Genomic DNA, 19,112 nt, shown 5'->3' with positions numbered 1-19,112 from the left:
CCTTCCTGGTTTTCTGCTCCCAGACATTGAGAAAACATTTTATGCTGCAGTCCCTGGGAAACAGAGAAAATCTCCCCGTTCTATTGTGTGTGTTCTGCTCGAAGCAGACATAGGTGAAATATTACTAAATTCAGACATTACAAGGACACGAGAGATGCCTTTAATCTTTTATTGTACCTTATAAAATGTTTATTGCTCTGTCTGTATCAGAGGTGCTGACCTCTCCCTCTTGGTGATGGAGGAGTATGTTCTGGCAGAGGATCCACTGAAGAGACCTTTGGGGTTGGCCTGTCTTCTGCAACCGGCACCAGGGAAGTCCTTGCTCATTCACTGACACTTTTACGAGCAGAGTTCCTTGTGCCTTTCTCCCAGATCACCTATTTTGGAAAGGCTGGTGACAGTGGAAGAGGAGAGATGGCTGAACTGGGTTACTGCCAGCCTGTTTCTTTGCAGGGACTTTTAAACCAGGCTCGTTTGGGTGCAGGTTTGTTGTAACGAGATTCCAACCCTACTCAGGCCCAACCTGTCTTGGTGTTTGATGGAACAAGTAGGATCTTGCCTCATCCCCTAGTGCATATGGAGTGGTTTTGTGGAGTAATTAAATAAATACAGATACCCCATGGCACACACAGAGAAAAGAGTAAATCTTTTCTGTGTGATGGACTTGCATCTACCAGCTTCCAGAGCACCAGCAATCCCAGGGATCCTGTCAGCTTACAAACATCAAGCACTTAATAAGAGAGAGGAGGAGAATCCCAACCCCTTTTCCACTCCTCATCACCCTTTTTCTGGAGGACTACCTGCAGCAGATACCTGGCATTACAACGTCACAAAAAATAGTGCAGATGGGACGTGTAAGGAGAACCAGACCTTCCCACAGGAACCCCACTAAAAGAAGCAATTTAAGAACTTAAGCCCTCAGAAAAAGGTCATTTAGGCAAGAGCCTTTCACAATAAATAGCTATTGCCTTGGATGACCTTGCATAGCAACCGGTATCATGAGTTTTTTTTAACTTTTTTTTTTTTTTTTACTTTTTTTGCTGACTGGCTACATTTTTTATGGACCTTTTATCACACTGGTGGTGGACACAGGCCCAGCTGAAAATACTGTGAAGAAAGTGGTTGAAATTATCCTGGAAGCTAAATAACGGCTCCTGGTGTCCCCTCCTGTGGGTCTGTCTGTGCCTCAGTGTTGGGCAGGCCCCCGTTATCTGAGGTGAAGAGCACCGGTGCGAGACAGGAGAGACAGCAACGGTGGAGACACGTGCTGCAGCCTAAGCGGAGAACAACCAGGGAAGTTCTCCCAGTGGGAATGGAGACTGGGGTATGCCTTTTTTTCTTTGCTTTTTTTTTTTTGTTTTGTTTTAAAAACCCACCTGCAAGACGTGTTACACAACACACATCAATGGAACAAAGCAAGCTGGGAGCACACAGCAGCCCAAATCTGGTTGCTCATGGTCTCTGGGATGAGCTTTACTCCTTCCTTGCTGGGAAGAGGAGTGACAGTGACTGATGCCTGAGCTCACCTTAATACTGTCAAGATGGAGCGACAGTGAGACAAAATAAAGATACAACAAAAGCCTTGCACATTTCCAAAGACAGGAAAGTCGTTCCAGAAGACGGAGTGTGAGGGTGGAGAGGAGTGTGTGAGAAGCTGCTCCAGCCCAGGTGATTCACGAGTCCAGCAGAGGATCACCGGCAGCAGCCGTCTCACTGGTGCTTTTCCATCTTAATTGTTTGGGTTTCAGGGTGGTTTTCTTTGTTATTTTTTTTGCAGGATTTTTCTTTCTGGCCAGATGTTTTGCAGAACACGGGCGAGGAGGCGCGAATGCCAGCAAGTGACAATCACCAGCTCTCTTTCCAAATCGCTCCAACGATATTTCACCTCCCAAGTCATCAAGGCTCAGAGGCAGAAAGTGAGAGTGAGGAATGGAGTCCATCCATCAGATGGCAGGCTGTCACGCTTCAATGATGTTCACTGAGGGCTTGTTTTTGGGGAACTAGAAGAGAAAAGGAGATAAAGGGAGAAAGAACAGATAGGAATTGCTAGAGAGGAAAAAAACCACATGAGACGAGTGCAGCATGTAGGTCAGTTTTTGTTTTTGTAAAAATTTTTGTTCCCTTTCCCTCAGGATAATGAAAAAGGCCGGACTTGAGGCTTTTTAGGCTTGTGTGGTTCATCACTATCTGCTTCCAAATGAGCCTGAATTAGGGGACTATTTTGAATATTAAGTAAATGTGGAGTGGTGGGGGTGTGCCAGAGGGCACGTTGTGAATGGAAACACAAGAAAGTTAAATTAGTTGAAATAAGTTGGTATAAATTATAGGCTTGAGTCTGTTGATGTTATGAATATGGCCTACCTTTAACATCATGGGTATTACCAGCCAAGCAAGAATAATATCCCCTTTACCACATGCCACTGAAGGGCTGCTGGGGGGTAAGGGCCCAGCAGCTCAGGGACTGCAGCGTTGCTCAGTGCATTTTTCTTCCAGAGATGTTTGGATATTTCAGAGTTATGGATTAAAATCTGTTTTATTGAGGGAGGTGCCAGCTAATCCAGAGGTGGGAGTGAAGTGCCACTGCCCTGATGCATCTGGGAGGCTCAGACCACTAACCAAGCTGTGGTGCCAGCGTGTGTGGGTGTGAAGGGGTGTTCCCTCTCTGCATCACAGCTGGCGGGAGGAGGCTGGGGTGAGGATGTTTAACAGAGGCTGCTTTTCTGGGGGTAATTTCGCTGAAGCCTGGCTGGAAGTTGGTTGTCTGCCCCGTCCCCCCCGGGTGCCGGCAGCGTCTCACCTTGCTGCGCAGGAGCCCTCCGCTCTGGTGCTCGGGAGTGCTGTTCTCCGAGGCGCTCTTGGCTTTCTCCTTGCTGTTGTTTGGCTCGTTATCTTTGATGATATCGTACTGTCTGCAAAACAGGGCGATCACCCCTAACAGGAAAAAGCATTAGTGATCACACAAATGAGCTCAGCCCCGGGAGCCCGCAGAGATCAGAGATCCCTCGCTTGCCAGCCGGCTTCGTGCCTCCTGCTAGGGATCTCGGCAGCGTTCACAATTCCTCCTAAGGATCATTTGCTAACACAGCTAGTCAGCCCTCCAGCTCTTCTCAATGCCTAATTCCATGCTAAGCTAGTTAGACAGTAGAACAGAAGATTAATTATATTCCAACTTCCCTATCATTAAATGGGACAAGTGTTTCAAGCCCTAGGTTTGGATAGCGATCAACGCTCGCAGTGCGGTTAAATGGGATCTTTGCTTTGCAAACACAGGAGCTCCTGGAATTTCTGGTTGGTGAGAAGGTGTCCTCTGATCTCTCTCCTCTGGGGTGGGGAGAAGGAGCTGGAGCTGGCAGATGAGAGGCAGGTACAGTACCTGCCTGTGATATAAGCCAGGGCCTTTTGAGCAGCAGGACAACATCTGCAAATATGCAACAGTGACGGCAGCAGAAGCTGCCAGTGGAAATTTCCTCCCACACACACAGGCACATGAAGAGAAAAGCAGGGGCAGCCATGACACGTAAGAAGACTGCAAATGTCTTTCTCGGAACCTTTTATGTGACATTTTGACCAAATAACTTCTCTGCCAGCAGATTCCAAACCCGGAGGTGAAGTAGACCCAGGCAGATGCTGCTTCTCCCTTACTGAGAAATATTTCAGCTCCCCTGATAGCAAAACATGTGTAAAGCTTTCACCAGATCATCACAAACTGCTTTATATAGCGAGGTGTTGTTATGGCAGCTGCCCCAGGTGTTACTGATAAACACGGTGGTCTAAATTCTTTTTTGTGCACATGAACAAACGGCTGATCCTGGGAGAAAAGGCAAACATCTGCCACCTTCAGTGATTTCTGATGGAAAAACTGAGGCAGGCAGAAGCAAAGTGCTGTGAACAGTACCGGGAAGAGGAACAGCATGAGAGCTTGGGTCTCGTCTCAGTTCAGAGCCATGGGCACAGACTGGATCCTGTTGGCATTCACTAAAACATCATCGTACATTCAGGTTATGGCCAGGGCAGGTTAAGGGCTGGTAAGAGGGTTTTTTTATTGAGACTTTACAAAGAACCCACGAGATGTAAAGAGATTTTCCCCTCACCCACTTTCCTTTTCAAATGTAAGACATCTGTCTAGAAGGGAAATGGTGGTATTAGCAAATTCTTTGTTCCGACACTGATGTGAGTTTTAGATTATAATACAGTGGGAGATGAATCAGTTGTTCAGCCACTGTGTGTAATTATTCATGATTGTTTTTACTGGCAGGGCATTTAAATTTGAATGTGCACAACAAAATTTTGGCGTAAATGCTGAAAAAATCACGGATTTGAGGTTTTGGAAGCCTTTTAATTTAGATTAGGTTTCCATTTGGCTATCATCTTTAGCAATAACTGCTGTCCAGTCTCTGGAAATGCAAATCAGGTATGGTAAACTCAGGACTTTCCAGGGCGAAAAGGTATTATATGTGGATCTGATTCTGTGTCACCTGGGTTCCCTTGTAAGAAACCTTGCAGAACTGCACAGGACACAGTCAGTCCCTCCATCCTCCTCCTCTGTGACAGATTTCAGATCAGTGGCTGGTTTCCTCTTTGCATCTCTCCCTGGAGGTATCTCATCGCAGCAGAATCTAGTCTAAATGGGCCAAATCCTCTGTCGGAGTCAACTGGTGAAATGACAAGGTGTCAAAGTCATCAGCGGCTCAGTGCTGCTGTGGTGCCTTTCTCTTCTGAGTGAGAAAAATTCTCTGTGTGACTGTTTACACCCTCTGAGTGTGGAGAAGTGGTTTGCCTGGGACGAAGGGACTAAATACCGAGTGGCAAAGGTTGTCTTTTATGGATCAGAGATTTACCATCGTGCTAATTTCCCTTCCTGCCCATTTCCCTGGGTCACTTGAACCGTCCCCCCCCTTGGGCGACGTGCTCTGTGACTCGCAGGGAGCAAATGTTGTTTCATTAATGTTTGACGCTGCAGCAGGAGCAGCAGCAGACTGGCAGCCAGGGGAGGCTGGGGTTCTAAATAGAAAACAAACATGTGCAAACTTTATTTCCCATTAACTCATGCATGTAATTTCCAAACTGAACAAGCTGAAGGGCCGGCTGCAACCTCTTCAGACGTGCTAAGCTGATGGAGCAGGAGTCGGAGGCGTTTTCCTCTCCTTGTTTGCCAGCTTAAAACACACGAGTGAGGTCTGTGCTAGCTACAGTTTGCTGTATTGAAAAGTGGTCCCAAGCTCCTGCCAGAAAACCTGCAGTTCTCTTTCGAAATTATATGTATATATTTGTCCATATTACAGAAAGTGACAGTGAGGGATCTTCATATTAAAGGAACACATTTATGATGCTCTGTTAGAGGCTGTGGTAATGTCTGTGCCTAGTTATGCCCATCACATCCTACAGCAAAGTGGCCTGAGGGTGATTTTACTTCACCTTCCTCAGCACTGGGTGCTTTCAGCTGCAGCTGGGCATGTGATCTCGCTTATAAAATCATATACTACAGTAGCCGTCTTGGAACAGAGCCTCTGCTTGGATTAAAAGGATTAGTGGCTGCGGGATGGAAGGAGGACTCGGGTGGAATTTCAAAAGATTGCCAAAAGTTTGGCTCCAAAGTAACCTTTTGGATAGCAATTTTCAGCTAATGCTTCCTCCTGCCATGCTAAGCTCATGTAGACGTTTCCTTCCTTTCAGTTAATATGTTTTTGCTAATGTCCCTCCTCTTCCTATTAAATACTATTCTTTGTATTTTAATAATGGATGTTGAGAGGGTCTGGGTTTATTGGTGTTTTGAGGTTTGGGGTCATTTGTTCTTTCAATGCTTCCATTATTTTAATTGATTTTGAAGTGGGTTTTTGTGTATATATAATAGTAGGTGTTGAGAGCGACACTCTTAAATTCCTGTTTTGCATGAGAGTTGGAGTCATAAAATAGCCAGATAATTACAGTGACCTGTATCATTTGAAGGGCTCAAGGCATCCTGTTTGGTGGCTGAGGGCATTATCATCAGTGCCTTCTGGAAAAATTGAGATTACAGGATTAGCCACGGAGAATCAGGCAATTGGTTCATCAAGTCCCTCATCTGCTTCCTGCTGGACCACACTGGACCATTGATTTACCTGCTTTTGGCACTGCCCGACTTGTGATGCTGCAGAGGGAACCAAGATAGCCTTACAGCTGAATATACAGAGTTCTTAGGGGAGGAAGGGTTTCTTTTCAGATCTTACATGATTACAGAGGCAAACCAGGCGAGCCAGCAGGCCCTAGGGATATGACGTGCTTTTGACGGAAAGATTGAACTGACCTGCCCACATAAACAACACCACAACAATGATGAGAATTTCCCCCGCTCGCAGCTGTTGGTTTTGCTTCGCCATCTCCTTCATTGTCACCTCATCTGCACAAGGGGAAAGAGAGACAATGAAACCTCACCGCCTGGCTCAGCCTACACCAGACACCAGTTTAACCGGGCCCTTGACTCAAATCATCACTGTCAAAGCCAGCAGGGAGAGAGTCCTCACCCACCAGTCACCCCAGCACCATGAGCTGTGCTTTGAACTTGCAGAGCATCAGCTGCTCTGCAGCCACTGCCCCCCACAACCTGCAGGAGATGGGGAGAGGGAAGTGATTCTACCCCTCTACTCCACTCTGGTGAGGTCCCACCTGAAGTACTGTGTCCAGCTCTGGAGTCCTCAGCACAGGAAGGACATGGACCTGTTGGAGCAGGGCCAGAGGAGGCCACGGAGCTGCTGGGAGGGCTGGAGCCCCTCTGCTGTGAGGACAGGCTGAGAGAGTTGGGGGGTTCAGCCTGGAGAAGAGAAGGCTCCAGGGAGACCTTCAAGCCCCTTCCAGTCCCTCAAGGGGCTCCAGGAGAGATGGGGAGGGACTCTGGATCAGGGAGGGGGACCGTAGGACGAGGGGTAACAGTTTTAAACTGAAAGAGGGGAGATTTAGATGAGATCTCAGGAAAAAAATTATTTGCTGTGAGGGTGGTGAGAGCCTGGCCCAGGTTGCCCAGAGAAGCTGTGGCAGCCCCATCCCTGGAGGGGTTCAAGGCCAGGCTGGACGGGGCTTGGGGCAACCTGGTGTGGTGGGAGGTGTCCCTGCCCAGGGCAGGGGGTGGCACTGGATGGGCTTTAAGGTCCCTTCCAACCCAAACCATCCTGTGATTCTATGGGGCGAGAGAGGCGCTGTGAGATGGGATCAAAAGGCAGTGACCACAGAGGAGCTGCCATGGGGTTAAGTCTACATGTTTTCTGGCCCAGCGATGGCTCGCTCTGCTCAGTCTCTGGTCTCTGCTAGTGCCGTCTGCGCCTGTCACAAAGCCTTGCATGCTTCAGCAGTTCCTCTCCCAGCTCAGGAGCGTGGAGCCTGGCATGATATTTTTCAGTGGAGCCATGGGATTCAGAAATGAGTAGAGCCTTTTTGCAGGGCGTAATGCGCCTCCTTGGCTTCAAAGCGCTAAGAAGATTACAGTTCAGGCCTCCGGGGAGGGAAGCTGTGCTCCTCTTAGTGCTTTCAGATGAACAGCAATTCAGTATTTACAGACACCAAATCATTTTAGCAGGAAGAGTCAAGAACTCACAGCATCCTAGGAACCATGGCCAAAAGCCCCGCAACAGGCTGGGTCCTCAGCAGGGAGACAGTAACCCTTTATAGCCCCATACTCCCTACCCCTTTTTGTAGCAGAGATTCTTGCTGACAGAAAACGTTCAACAATCTATTTTGGCTTAAGAGGAACAAGTGAAGGAGCTGCTGGTGAGGAAGTGCCTGATTTCCTTGATGGAGATATTCAAAACCCAACTGGACGTGATCCTGGACAACTTGCTCTAGTTGACCCTGCTTGGGCAGGGGTTTGGACTAGGTGATTTCAAGAGGTCCCTTCCAACCTCAACTTTCTGTGATTTGGCAGAACTATTTGAAATATAAGAAAAGTGGCAGAGTCTGGGTATATTTCCCCCTGCTGTCCTGGCATCCAAGCAGAGGAGGCTCGGCAAATCCCTCTGAGTGCCCTGTGAGCACAGCAGTGTTGTGCCACCCAGGAGCCCACTTCCATGTGAGTTTGCAGGCTGCTCAGGAATTTCCCCTGGCATTCTCCACTTGCGAGGATGCAGGACACACTGCTCCTAGGCTGGAAACCTTCTCCTCCTCCTCACTTTTCCTGTTAAACCTCATCTGAAACGGGAGCAATGAAGAGCCAGCCTTTGGCAGCACCTCCCTGTCGCTTTGTGCACCCGTCAGCCTTGTCTGTGGGGTGCTCTCAGGGCATCCCGCTTGTCCACATGGGGCTGCGAGAGGGCACTCACCCCTCTGTGTGTCTGACCCAGCTATTCTCATGGCACAAGGACACTATTTTCCTCTCTGCAGAGCCCTACTCTGCCTGGGCGTCCCAGGGGCCACATAGGAACTCACCCACACTTGCCTTTATTTTTAGAGGCTAGTTTCTCAGCTTCCCTGGGGGTCTTGAAGAGGACTGGCTCACTGGCAGGGCTCTGGCCTTGAATGCTGATGGACTGGACATGCACAATGTACTCAGTGTCCTCCTCTAGGTCCCAGAGGGCACAGGAGCGGGTGGTGGTGTTCACCTCCTGGATGAAGCGCAGCATCCGCACGTCCTTCTTCTGGAAGCCGAGAGAGGAGAGCACAGAGTGGTGGAGAGGCCTCCCGTGTGCACTGCTGTCATCTAAGACCACTTCTTCCTGCCCTGTCCACCACGGACGTGGAGACTGTCGGACCCTTTCCTCTCTGCAGCTACCAATACATGAAGAGCTGCTGCAAAGAGGACGGGGAAAGCCAAGTCCCCTCCCAGACCACAAGGGACAGGACGAGAAGGAATGGGCTTAAACCACAGCAAGAGAATTTGGAAACTGAGGGGACCTGGGGTGAAGATGAACGTGATCAAAACCGGGTAACTGCAGGCACCGTACCTGTTGGGAAATCGCAAATCCAATGACAACTTCATCTTCCAGAACATCCCAAGTTACAACGGCTGAGTTGGCTTTCAGGTGTTTAACTGTGACATTTACTGGAGCTGACGGGCTGTCTGCAAGGAGGGAGAGCAGAGCCTTTACGGAGGCAAAGTCACGGCCGCGGGCAGAGACAGAGCACGGGGGGGAGCGGGGAAGCACCTTGCTCAAGGTTTGGGTATGTGGATCTTGGGACGGGACCTGGAAATTGCAGGAACTCCATGTCCCAATTACCAGTGAGGTTCTAGGAGATCTCTGCTGAGAGTATGAGTCGCGTTAGACACGTGTGAAGCATCTGACCCTTAGGAACAGTTCCTTTTGACACATAGCAGACCACTGAGGAGCTCATTCATCTCACCCTTCCCAGCCACGCACCACGGTTTCTCTGTTGTTTCCCGTTACGGTCTGACAGCGACAGCCGGGAGGAAATGCAAACTCTGCCTTGGAAGTATGAAAACTGAACGCTTTGATGAGTGCTCTGGAGGTTTGAAATTCAGGAGTAGTAAATGGGAGTGTTTCTTTTTGCTTTTCCCTGTTAGTTTGACAGTGAATTTTTTAGACACGTTTTGCTGTCTCTCAGATGGTCCAGCAACCATCCGCTTACAGCCACCGGGACAGAACACGCTACAACAGCACCGACGGACCATTGTAACGTGAAAAGGGCAGGCCCTGAAAGCAGTAGCCCAAGGCTCCCTGTTTATTCCCAATTTTCAGCTACAGGATGGATCTACGTAGCTTCCAGCCTTGCCAAGTCCAGCTCCGAGGTACCAGCTGGGACTGAGAGCCTCGTCCCAAGGGAGCTGCATGATGCAAAGCCCTTCTTGGCACCTCAGGGGGGAAGGTTTTACCTTCTAGGCTTGGCACAGTCATTCCAGTGCTCTGTGCCAAGGTTGGACTCCTGTTACCTCTCCCCTGGTCCAGCTTGTCCCCCAAATCCAAAGGCAATAATTGCTAACGAGACTGCCAGGACCCCAGGAGGTCAGTAGGGTGAGAAGGAGTCCTTTTGTTTTTTGACTCTCATCAAAGAATACTACTTTTATTGCTTTGTAACCATTGCACAGCACTGCCCTTCTGGGGCTGGGACTGAGGTCACCAGTAAAAGAAGGACGCACGTGTGCATGTCTCCAGTAACACTTGTTGGATTTATAGTCAGCCCCAGCCGCCTGAATGTGGCCGAAAATATTCGAGCTGTGGTGTCAGAGTCTCCTAATGACTGACTTCACTCCTGGTGAATGTTCCCCTGGGAATAGAGAAAATAACGGGAGCACAGAATTCCCCAGCTGAAGGTCAGAGCTGTTCCACTCTTAGCAGAGCGGTGACCTTATTCCTTTCTCTCCTCCTCAAACACCACCCAGAGCCTTCAGAGCTGCCCCTTCCAGCAGACCGAGACCCACGCCCACCAGTGAGACCCTTTGGAACGGGATGTCTGGACAAGCTGTTTGGGTCTGGACTGATTCTGATGAGTCCTTTAGTGAGCAAAAAGGTCACTGGAAGGCGCATGGTTAAATTCCCATCAATTTGGGACTTCAGAAGGAGGAGCAACAAGAAACTGTGACCTCCAGGGTTTCCTAGGGGAAGGTGTCCTTCCTCCCTGGAGCAGAGGATCAAGTCAGTATTGACCCAGAGCATTCTCATCTCTCAGGGACTGGCCTTCATGGAATGAGGACGTGGTCTCCAGCCAGCTCTTGGGGAACGGAAACGTTTATCACCCTCACCCTCCACTGCAGCAGGAGGCCAAGGACATGCCAAGCAGGGGGAGATGGATTGTCCCCCTCAGCCTGGACACTAGTCCCTTCTGGACTCAGCTCTTCCAGACGTGGGTCTGCAGCTCCTCACCTTCCCCCGTGACTGAACCCCTGTGCCAACAAGAGTAGGGTCTAATTTTAGGAAGGGGCAGTCAGCGGATGGGAATGTGGACAGGGAAGGTCTGTGAGTCACGCCTGACGAATTTGCTAGAACATACAGAGGACATGGCAGAGCCGAGAGATGGGAGACAAAACAGTCTCCAGCTGCAGCCAGGCACTTCGCCCTTCCCAAAGTACAGCTGTACAGTTAAATCCCGGCATGGTTGTCTTTCCTGGATATTTTTAGGAGCTAAATTTTTTTTTTTTTTTGCACAGCACTGCCCTTCTGGGGCTGGGACTGAGGTCACCAGTAAAAGAAGGACGCACGTGTGCATGTCTCCAGTAACACTTGTTGGATTTATAGTCAGCCCCAGCCGCCTGAATGTGGCCGAAAATATTCGAGCTGTGGTGTCAGAGTCTCCTAATGACTGACTTCACTCCTGGTGAATGTTCCCCTGGGAATAGAGAAAATAACGGGAGCACAGAATTCCCCAGCTGAAGGTCAGAGCTGTTCCACTCTTAGCAGAGCGGTGACCTTATTCCTTTCTCTCCTCCTCAAACACCACCCAGAGCCTTCAGAGCTGCCCCTTCCAGCAGACCGAGTCCCACGCCCACCAGTGAGACCCTTTGGAACGGGATGTCTGGACAAGCTGTTTGGGTCTGGACTGATTCTGATGAGTCCTTTAGTGAGCAAAAAGGTCACTGGAAGGCGCATGGTTAAATTCCCATCAATTTGGGACTTCAGAAGGAGGAGCAACAAGAAACTGTGACCTCCAGGGTTTCCTAGGGGAAGGTGTCCTTCCTCCCTGGAGCAGAGGATCAAGTCAGTATTGACCCAGAGCATTCTCATCTCTCAGGGACTGGCCTTCATGGAATGAGGACGTGGTCTCCAGCCAGCTCTTGGGGAACGGAAACGTTTATCACCCTCACCCTCCACTGCAGCAGGAGGCCAAGGACATGCCAAGCAGGGGGAGATGGATTGTCCCCCTCAGCCTGGACACTAGTCCCTTCTGGACTCAGCTCTTCCAGACGTGGGTCTGCAGCTCCTCACCTTCCCCCGTGACTGAACCCCTGTGCCAACAAGAGTAGGGTCTAATTTTAGGAAGGGGCAGTCAGCGGATGGGAATGTGGACAGGGAAGGTCTGTGAGTCACGCCTGACGAATTTGCTAGAACATACAGAGGACATGGCAGAGCCGAGAGATGGGAGACAAAACAGTCTCCAGCTGCAGCCAGGCACTTCGCCCTTCCCAAAGTACAGCTGTACAGTTAAATCCCGGCATGGTTGTCTTTCCTGGATATTTTTAGGAGCTAAATTTTTTTTTTTTTTAGGAGCTACCACTGATTTACCCAGCTTAGGTTGAGGAGGCCTTTGAAAAGAGATGAATTAACCCCATGAGAACAGAGAGCAGAGTCTCAGGGAAAAAGCTTCAGGCTGGGAAAAGGGAATGCACATCACACCCCGCTTTGTGCCTGGGTCCCCTTTGAAATCTGTGACCTTGAGGGAGGCAGAGCAGAAAAAAGCATCTGAGTTTCCTGATGACGTAAAACATGGGGGAGTTGGGAAGACCCAGCAGAGCTGGAGAAGAGGAAAAAATCGCTTGGGGAAAGGGAAAGAGAGGATGAGGGGCTGTAAGGCAGAAGGGAAGCACTTGGCAGGACTGCAACCCAGTGCTCAGAGCCTGCAAAGCAGGACTCTTAGTGGAGGGAAGGAAAAATCAGGGGTGTGGGTGGTCGAGAGCAGTCTAGAAAACCCCCTTGGTAGTAATACCTGGGAGAGGGATGGGGTAGTGGAAGTCAGCAGATAATGCAGTGAAATCTAGGGCAACAGATCTGAGCATGCCTTTCCTTTCACTACCACAGATTAGGAGTAGCTACACGTAAATCAGTGGTGTCAAACCAGTCCAAAAGCAGCATGAGAAGAGAATTGAGAACGGCGTTCAATAGAAACACAAAGCCAGGCAAATTAGTTTCCTGCTCCCAGAGCCGAGTGGATAATTTGGAACCAAAATTTCAATCCATGAGGATGCTTTTCTCCCCGTTCCTGGGAGATGCACAATGAGATCATGACTTTCTAAAACCTCATCACTGTTCCAAGCTGTTCCTCGCTGCTTTTGGCTCCCTGGGCCAGTTGCAGCTCTTTGTAGTGCCAGCCCGGCTGAGGTCAGATGGAGAAGATGCAATCCCTCTTTCCCAGCTGGCTGTAGGGGGTCGGCATCTCTAGCAGAGCCTTGAGGTGCCAAATCCAAGTGTTTGGTTCCTTCTAGAGTCATAAGCAACTCTTGGAAACTTTCCTTCTGTGCCTGCGGCAGCCAGGGAAGCTGCTGGTGATCTGGGAGCAGGCAGAGGGGGTGGGATGGCCCCAGGGGCAGCCCCTTCCCACAATTTCTCATGTGTGTTTACTCCAGAGCCGTTGAGACCAGCACATCCCCTGTCTGGTCTGTAAGGGATCCATATGGTCCACGATTTCTGGTTTAGCAGTGTAGCTCCGTGCCAGCGCAGAGGCTGCTGCGATGCCTGACGGAGCAAATCACACACTGCAAACCAGCAGAGGGGCTCTTTGGCCAAATTTGAATCTGAGCTGTGAGCTGGGATGAAAAGATGCTCCCGTTCTCGTGTCAGCAGAAATTGCAGCCCCCTCTTTAAGGAGAAGCCCTGATCAATTAAAAGGAAATCATGATTTTTAAACCTGAATAGCTGCTTCAAAACTGGACGTGCTTAACTGTGTCTTGTTTCCTTCCCACGGGGACCCTTCGTCAGGTGAGTCTCAGCCCCTCATCCCCCAGGGCTGTGTGTCCCAGCCCTACCCCCTCCGGCCCACCCTGAGCCCTTCTGGCAAGAGCAAGTTAGAACTGCCCCCACGCAGCAAGGAGGCATGAGCCATGAAGATTACCCTTAATCCCCTCTTAATGCTGAGAACTCCTTCTAGCCTCTCATTAAATACTTTGCTGATTATTAATGGACTTTTATTTGAGAGAGAGGAGGGGGGAAAAATGCACTTTACAGCTTTGGGCTGATTCCTGCCTGGCTTTTTCATTGTCCACACAGTGGCTGCTGGCACAGGGGAGAGAAAATCTCCTGCCTGCCCTTTATGTTGGCTTCACCATCAGGGCTGTTGTGTGGATGGGATGGGGAGGGAAAAGGAGAGGGAAGAAGGTTTGTCTCCATCCCACTGCTGCTACCACCTGCAAAAGGGGGGCTGCTGGTGGAGGGTGGTGGGGTGAGCAAAGGGGATGTCTTGGCTGGCACCTCTAGGATCAGGGAGGTACCTACTCCGCAAAGACATCTCTGGGAGGAGCTCAGAGCTCCTGGCTCCTCTGCTGTGGTCTCTCTCCGTAGTGTTTTGTCTCTTTTCTGAAGCCACCCTCCATCTGCAGCTTTTTCCACGAGCTCTGATGGTGGGGCTGGGGGTGAGAGCTGGGATTGCTGCCTCCAGCCATGAGAGCTGCCGGCAGAGTCATTGCTCAGAGCAAAAGGATGAACCTGTGGAACTGTCACAGCCTTGGGGGTCACCTCTTCCCGCCGAGTCCTGTGGTCAGGCCACAGGTTTGGAATCAGAGCCTCTTCCTGGTCTGATCTCCCCAACCAAGGGGCCCAGCCCAGCCCCAAAACTCTTCCTTCTGAATTCAACTGTCCTGGAAACTCCCTCTGCTTGGAATTGCCTGGAGTGAAGCGCAGTTGCTTCCTCCACGGGCAAGGCTACGCTGTAGTCGCAGCTTTTCCTGGTCAGTTTGCTCCTCTCCCCCAGGGCAGCTCCTCTCTCCTGCTGTGAAGGGCTCAGCTGCTCTGGATCCCGAGGACATGGTCCATTGAGTGGAGGCTCCGAAGCGGCTCGCTCGGTGCTACACACCTGTGAGCTGCATGAAGCACTGAATGTCAGCCCTAAATCCCTGCACCTCTTTGTTCCTGCACCTCACCCTTCCCTGGGGATGCGGGAGGTGGAAGGACGCGACCTGTGAGGGGAAGGAGTGTCCTCAAGGTCCCGTGTGATGTTCTCCATGAAGCCCTGCTGCCCGCTCCTTGAGCGCGGGTACAAAAAGCCCTGCTTTTGCTGCCTTTCTGAGCCTTTCTTTGCTCTCCCAGCATGGCTCCCGTCAGTGGATGTAATTGCTTGTCAGCTTTCTGGGGTCTGTAGGAAGGGCTGGCGCAGTGCTCGGTTCCCTGAGTGTTGTAATGAAGGGGGCCTGCAGGGGAGTGGGAGGGAGCAGGGCCCCCCGCCGCCCCCCGCCCGCCCGGGATTCGGGGGCTGTTTGCTAAGCCCTGAGAAATTTTCAAAGAGCAGAAAGACCAACCAGTGGTTCTTCGCTCTGGGAAAGTGGCAATTATTTCCTGCTGACCGCCCACTCCCCTGTACAAATGAGATATTAACAGGCCAGCCCCCTCTTGCCCCCGCCCCCCCCAGTCCCAGCCCTATCACCGGTTCCTCAGTCAATGGGGACCCCAGTGCGCGGGTGGAAATGCTGTCAGGGAGGATGGAGCCCTTTCAGGGAGCACGGGGATGCTGGCTGTGCTCAGCCTGGCTATCAGGAATTCCTCGGGGCAGGAGGAAGGGGGATTTCTACTTGGGAGACCAAACATCCGACTCTCCGAGTCCTGACACCAGGCAGGTTTCACTCGGGTCTCACCAACACCGTGACTTGGGTTTTAACGCTCCCAACCCAGAGCAAAGTCATGACATGATTTATCTGGCACCCCTATGTCCCGGGAGGACCAGGTATCATGGTCTTTTCTAGCCCTTCTCATCCCACTCCTATGTCCCATCAGAGAAATAAGGGGGGAACCCATCAGGGGCAGAGGGTGAGCCAGACCCGGAGTTCCCCGCAGGGTGCTGGTACCCAGAGCTCTCCTGGGAGTTTGCTGCCTGGTCCCGACCCAGCTCTGCACTCACAGAGATCTGCATGTTCTGCTGCTCAGTACATTCCTGCTTTTAACTGAATTATTCTGGAGTCAGGCTGTAATTTGGCCTCTGGGTAATGATATAGACCAGGAGGGGTTTATTTAACAATAAAGGCCAAAAGGCTGAGGCCACATTCAGTACCAGTGAAGAGATTCCACTCCACGAAGGCTGATTTGGGTCCTGCCATGGTGTATGTGGTGAATACTGTGAGCGTGTCCCTCTCTGGGAGGGATCTCTGTTTCCCACATGGGTATTCCCAGCAGGAGACGGCGTGTGGAAGAGGATGGCACAACCTTGGCTGCTTTGCACGGCAGCATCCCCGCCGAGAGGCTGACACTGAGGTTAGAAACCTCCATATTTCAATTAAATCTCTCCTACGCTGAACGCAGAAATCAATAAAGTGCTTACGCCATCCCTCCGCTGGCCAGGAATCTCCCTGGCCTCCCTGAGGCAGGAAGGGGCTGGAGGGGGTCAGGTTGTCATCTCCAAAGAGCTGCCAGCCCTGTCACTGCTTTTTCACGCTTCTGGGTTTGCTCCCACCAGCCCGTGGGTGAGCTCAGCCCCCCCGGCTCGGAGCAGAAGGTGAACATGCCCTGGTGAGATGCAGGATGGGGAACAGCGTCCACAGTCCAGTTGTCTCCTTCGCTTTGCTCTCCTTCCCCCTGCAGCTGGTGGGGCTGCCCAGGGAGGAGGTGAGGATGGAGACCCACCTCAGCCGTGGGAGAGGAGCCCAGTTTGTGGAGTGGTTCAGGGGGGTGAGAATGTGCTTTAAAGCTGAGCAGCGACCAGAATCCAGCCCCTTTTGGGGCAGGGGAGGTGGAGGAGCTGTTTAGGGGGCTCCTTAGAGGCCGGTGAAGGCTGGACGAGGCCCAGGGCTGTGCTGGAGGGTGAAGTTTTACCTCCACCAGGGCAGTGTGTTGCCTTTCCCCTCCATCTCCCAGAAGTAATCCTGACTCGAGCTGCTCTACGGGCAGACCCCTTGCAGGGACACTGTTTGCCCCAGCAAGTTGCAGGGGCCGTGGCCTATTTTGGGGTCTTTCATCATCATTTCGCAGCATCTCTCTGATGCTCCTACAGCCCTTAACAGCAGCCCTGCGCCACCGAGCCCTGCCCGGCTCACTTCCCTCTTCGTTACCTCTGCCTAACGAGGAGGGGGCTGCTGGCTGGGCAGGATGGGCCAGCTGCTTCCAGAGCAAGCTCTGCTGCAAATTCAAATTGTGTTTCTGACTTGCCAACCATCCCGAATGTTTCCACAGGCACCCCCTCGGGCAGGCAGCAGCAGGAATAAGCTGGAGGGTTCACCCACCCGGTGCTGGTGGGCTGCCGATGGCTGGCAGAGGGTTAGTGTGGAGGTTATTTCTCAGCTACCTTCTCCTCCCTGTCCTGCTTCCCTTTCTTGCTCCCCTTGGCATCACCGTGCCCCAAAAATGGTCCTGACTGGCCAAACAACCCCTTTCAGATCGGGGTCTGTGCTTGGTGCCACTCACTCTCCAGCCCTCACTGCTGCATCTGCAGGGGGACTTGCCACCAGTCCCAGCTTGAACTTTTCACAACAGGCTGTTCTGAACCCACATGCATGAGCTCTGGGTCCAAAGGGCAGGGACCACCTGGCCTCCATCCCTGCCTGACCCTGCTGGGGACGGTGTCCTCTCCACGGGCTTCTCCAGTGACTCTTGGCTTGCACGCCCTGGTGGCCTCATCCTCAGGTAGAGCTGGGGACACAGGGCTGGTGGTGATGCTGCCACTGCCCTCCGTGTGACCTTGGGAAAATCACTCCGTCCCCTCATCCCTCTCTTCCCTCTCTGGAAAAAAACAGGGATGGCACAAGTTCTCTGCCTCGCCGGGGTGCGGTGGGAGCCCACCACAGCCCTGGGCGAAGGAGGACACGGGGAGAGGAGGCAGCGGGGGGCGCGTGGCACCAGCACCAAGGTCACGCAGCGTCGTCGGAGCCCGGGGCCGAGCCTCCTGCCTCCCACCACACACCGGGGCCGGGAGACGGGGCGGCCATCCCCGGTGACCATCCCCGGTGACGGAGCTGCCCGGCTCCTGCCGCGGCACGGACACCTCCGGGCAGAGAAACGCCGCCGGTAAGACAGGAGTGGTTTTGGGCAGGGACACAACTCCCATGTTTACTCTCAGGAGCTGACTGAGGTGATTCAAGGATAAGGAAGAGCCGGGGAAGTGGCCTAGTTTACGGAAAATCGGGAGGGCTGTTACAATCGCAGACGCCTCCGTCGTGCTGCCGTGTTTTCCCCCATCGCTCCCTCCTTTTGGGAATGCTTCATTAATCTCCCCCCGGGTCTGTCAGTTGTGAAATGGCAACTTCAGAGGGCCAGAGTCTGGCCAAGGACGCGTGTGTCGGAGCCGAAGGCATTTGGGGGCTGCTGCAGCCCCGGCGCAGACAGGACGGGGCGAATGTAACTCCAGCAACTCCCGGGGCTGGCTCGGGAGCAGGAATTTCCACTCCCTGGAGCTCTGCATCCCTAATAGTCACCCCCAGCCTCCTGGAATGCAAGATATTCTGGCAATCAGCGTTTTGCAAATCAAAGCAGCTGTTCCACCAACATCTTGCAGCCAGCGAGGGGAGGGAGAGCCCACAGAGCCGGGAGGGCGTCTGGCTCCGGCCGGGAAGCACCCACCAGCACCCACCCAGCCGTGGGGCGTTGGGTGAAGCTCAGCTCCACCGATGCTGGATCTGAGCACGTCCTGGTCGCTCTGAAATTAGAGCTAGCTCCTGGGGACCTCTGCCTTCCCGAAAGATTCCCCACTTCAGAGGAGCTTCTCAGGTCGGAGGGGCCTGGTTTACGTGGCCGGGACACGCTGTGCCCCAGGAGAGGTGGTTCCTCTGGGGCAGGAGGAACTCACGGGGCTCTCGGAGGTGCCGGGCTGGGCCCTGGGGGGAGCAGGAGTCGGGGAGGGGGATTGTGAAGCCAAATGTGCCATCGTGTTGGGAGAACGGATCCGATTTTGCCCCCTCTGCTCTAGATCAGCCCCGTGACATGAGGAGGAGGCTCGGGGGCAGGAGAGCCTCTGCCCCCCCCGTGCCCGGCGCCGGGCGAGGGTCTGTTTGCTGTCCCCGAGCCCCTGTTTTCACACCACATTTCTACCGGCCGCCTTCCCCGGGGATCGGCCGTGAGCACCCACGCCGGGACACCCGTGGGGGGCGAGAGCCCGTCGCTTCCCGACACCGGTGCCCCGGGGCTGCGTGCCCGAAGCCGCCCGTCTCTTCTAAACCCAATTCCCGGCAAAGTCCCGGCCCGCGATGCCCCCAAACTCCCTCCCTTCGGCGCAGCCCCTTCCCGGCCGCTCTCCGCGCTTCCCCCCTGCTCCCACCCCGGGGGGACCGCCCGCCCCGAACCCCCCCCACCTCCGGAGCAGCCCCGTCCCCGGGCCCCGGCGCCCCTTACCTGCCTCCACCGGGCGCAGAC

At 52.7% G+C, this 19,112-nt stretch overlaps 1 protein-coding gene across 1 annotated transcript; it reads right to left on the bottom strand.

Moving 5' to 3' along the window:
• Positions 1 to 155: 155 nt before the first annotated feature.
• Positions 156 to 19,106, bottom strand: FNDC5 (fibronectin type III domain containing 5). Its single transcript, XM_014946602.1, has 6 exons — positions 19,092 to 19,106; positions 8,907 to 9,022; positions 8,402 to 8,600; positions 6,284 to 6,376; positions 2,798 to 2,931; positions 156 to 2,000 (listed from the first exon to the last, which is right to left on the bottom strand). Exons 3-6 carry the CDS (start codon positions 8,583 to 8,585, stop codon positions 1,959 to 1,961), a joined length of 453 nt encoding a protein of 150 aa, XP_014802088.1. The 5' UTR covers positions 8,586 to 8,600; positions 8,907 to 9,022; positions 19,092 to 19,106; the 3' UTR covers positions 156 to 1,958.
• Between the last annotated feature and the right edge of the window lie 6 nt (positions 19,107 to 19,112).

This window comes from Calidris pugnax, unplaced genomic scaffold (assembly GCF_001431845.1).
Source record: "Calidris pugnax isolate Ruff unplaced genomic scaffold, ASM143184v1 scaffold113, whole genome shotgun sequence".
Taxonomy (NCBI): domain Eukaryota; kingdom Metazoa; phylum Chordata; class Aves; order Charadriiformes; family Scolopacidae; genus Calidris; species Calidris pugnax.
Note: the sequence above shows the minus strand (reverse complement) of the source record. Positions and strands in the feature narration are given on the sequence as shown.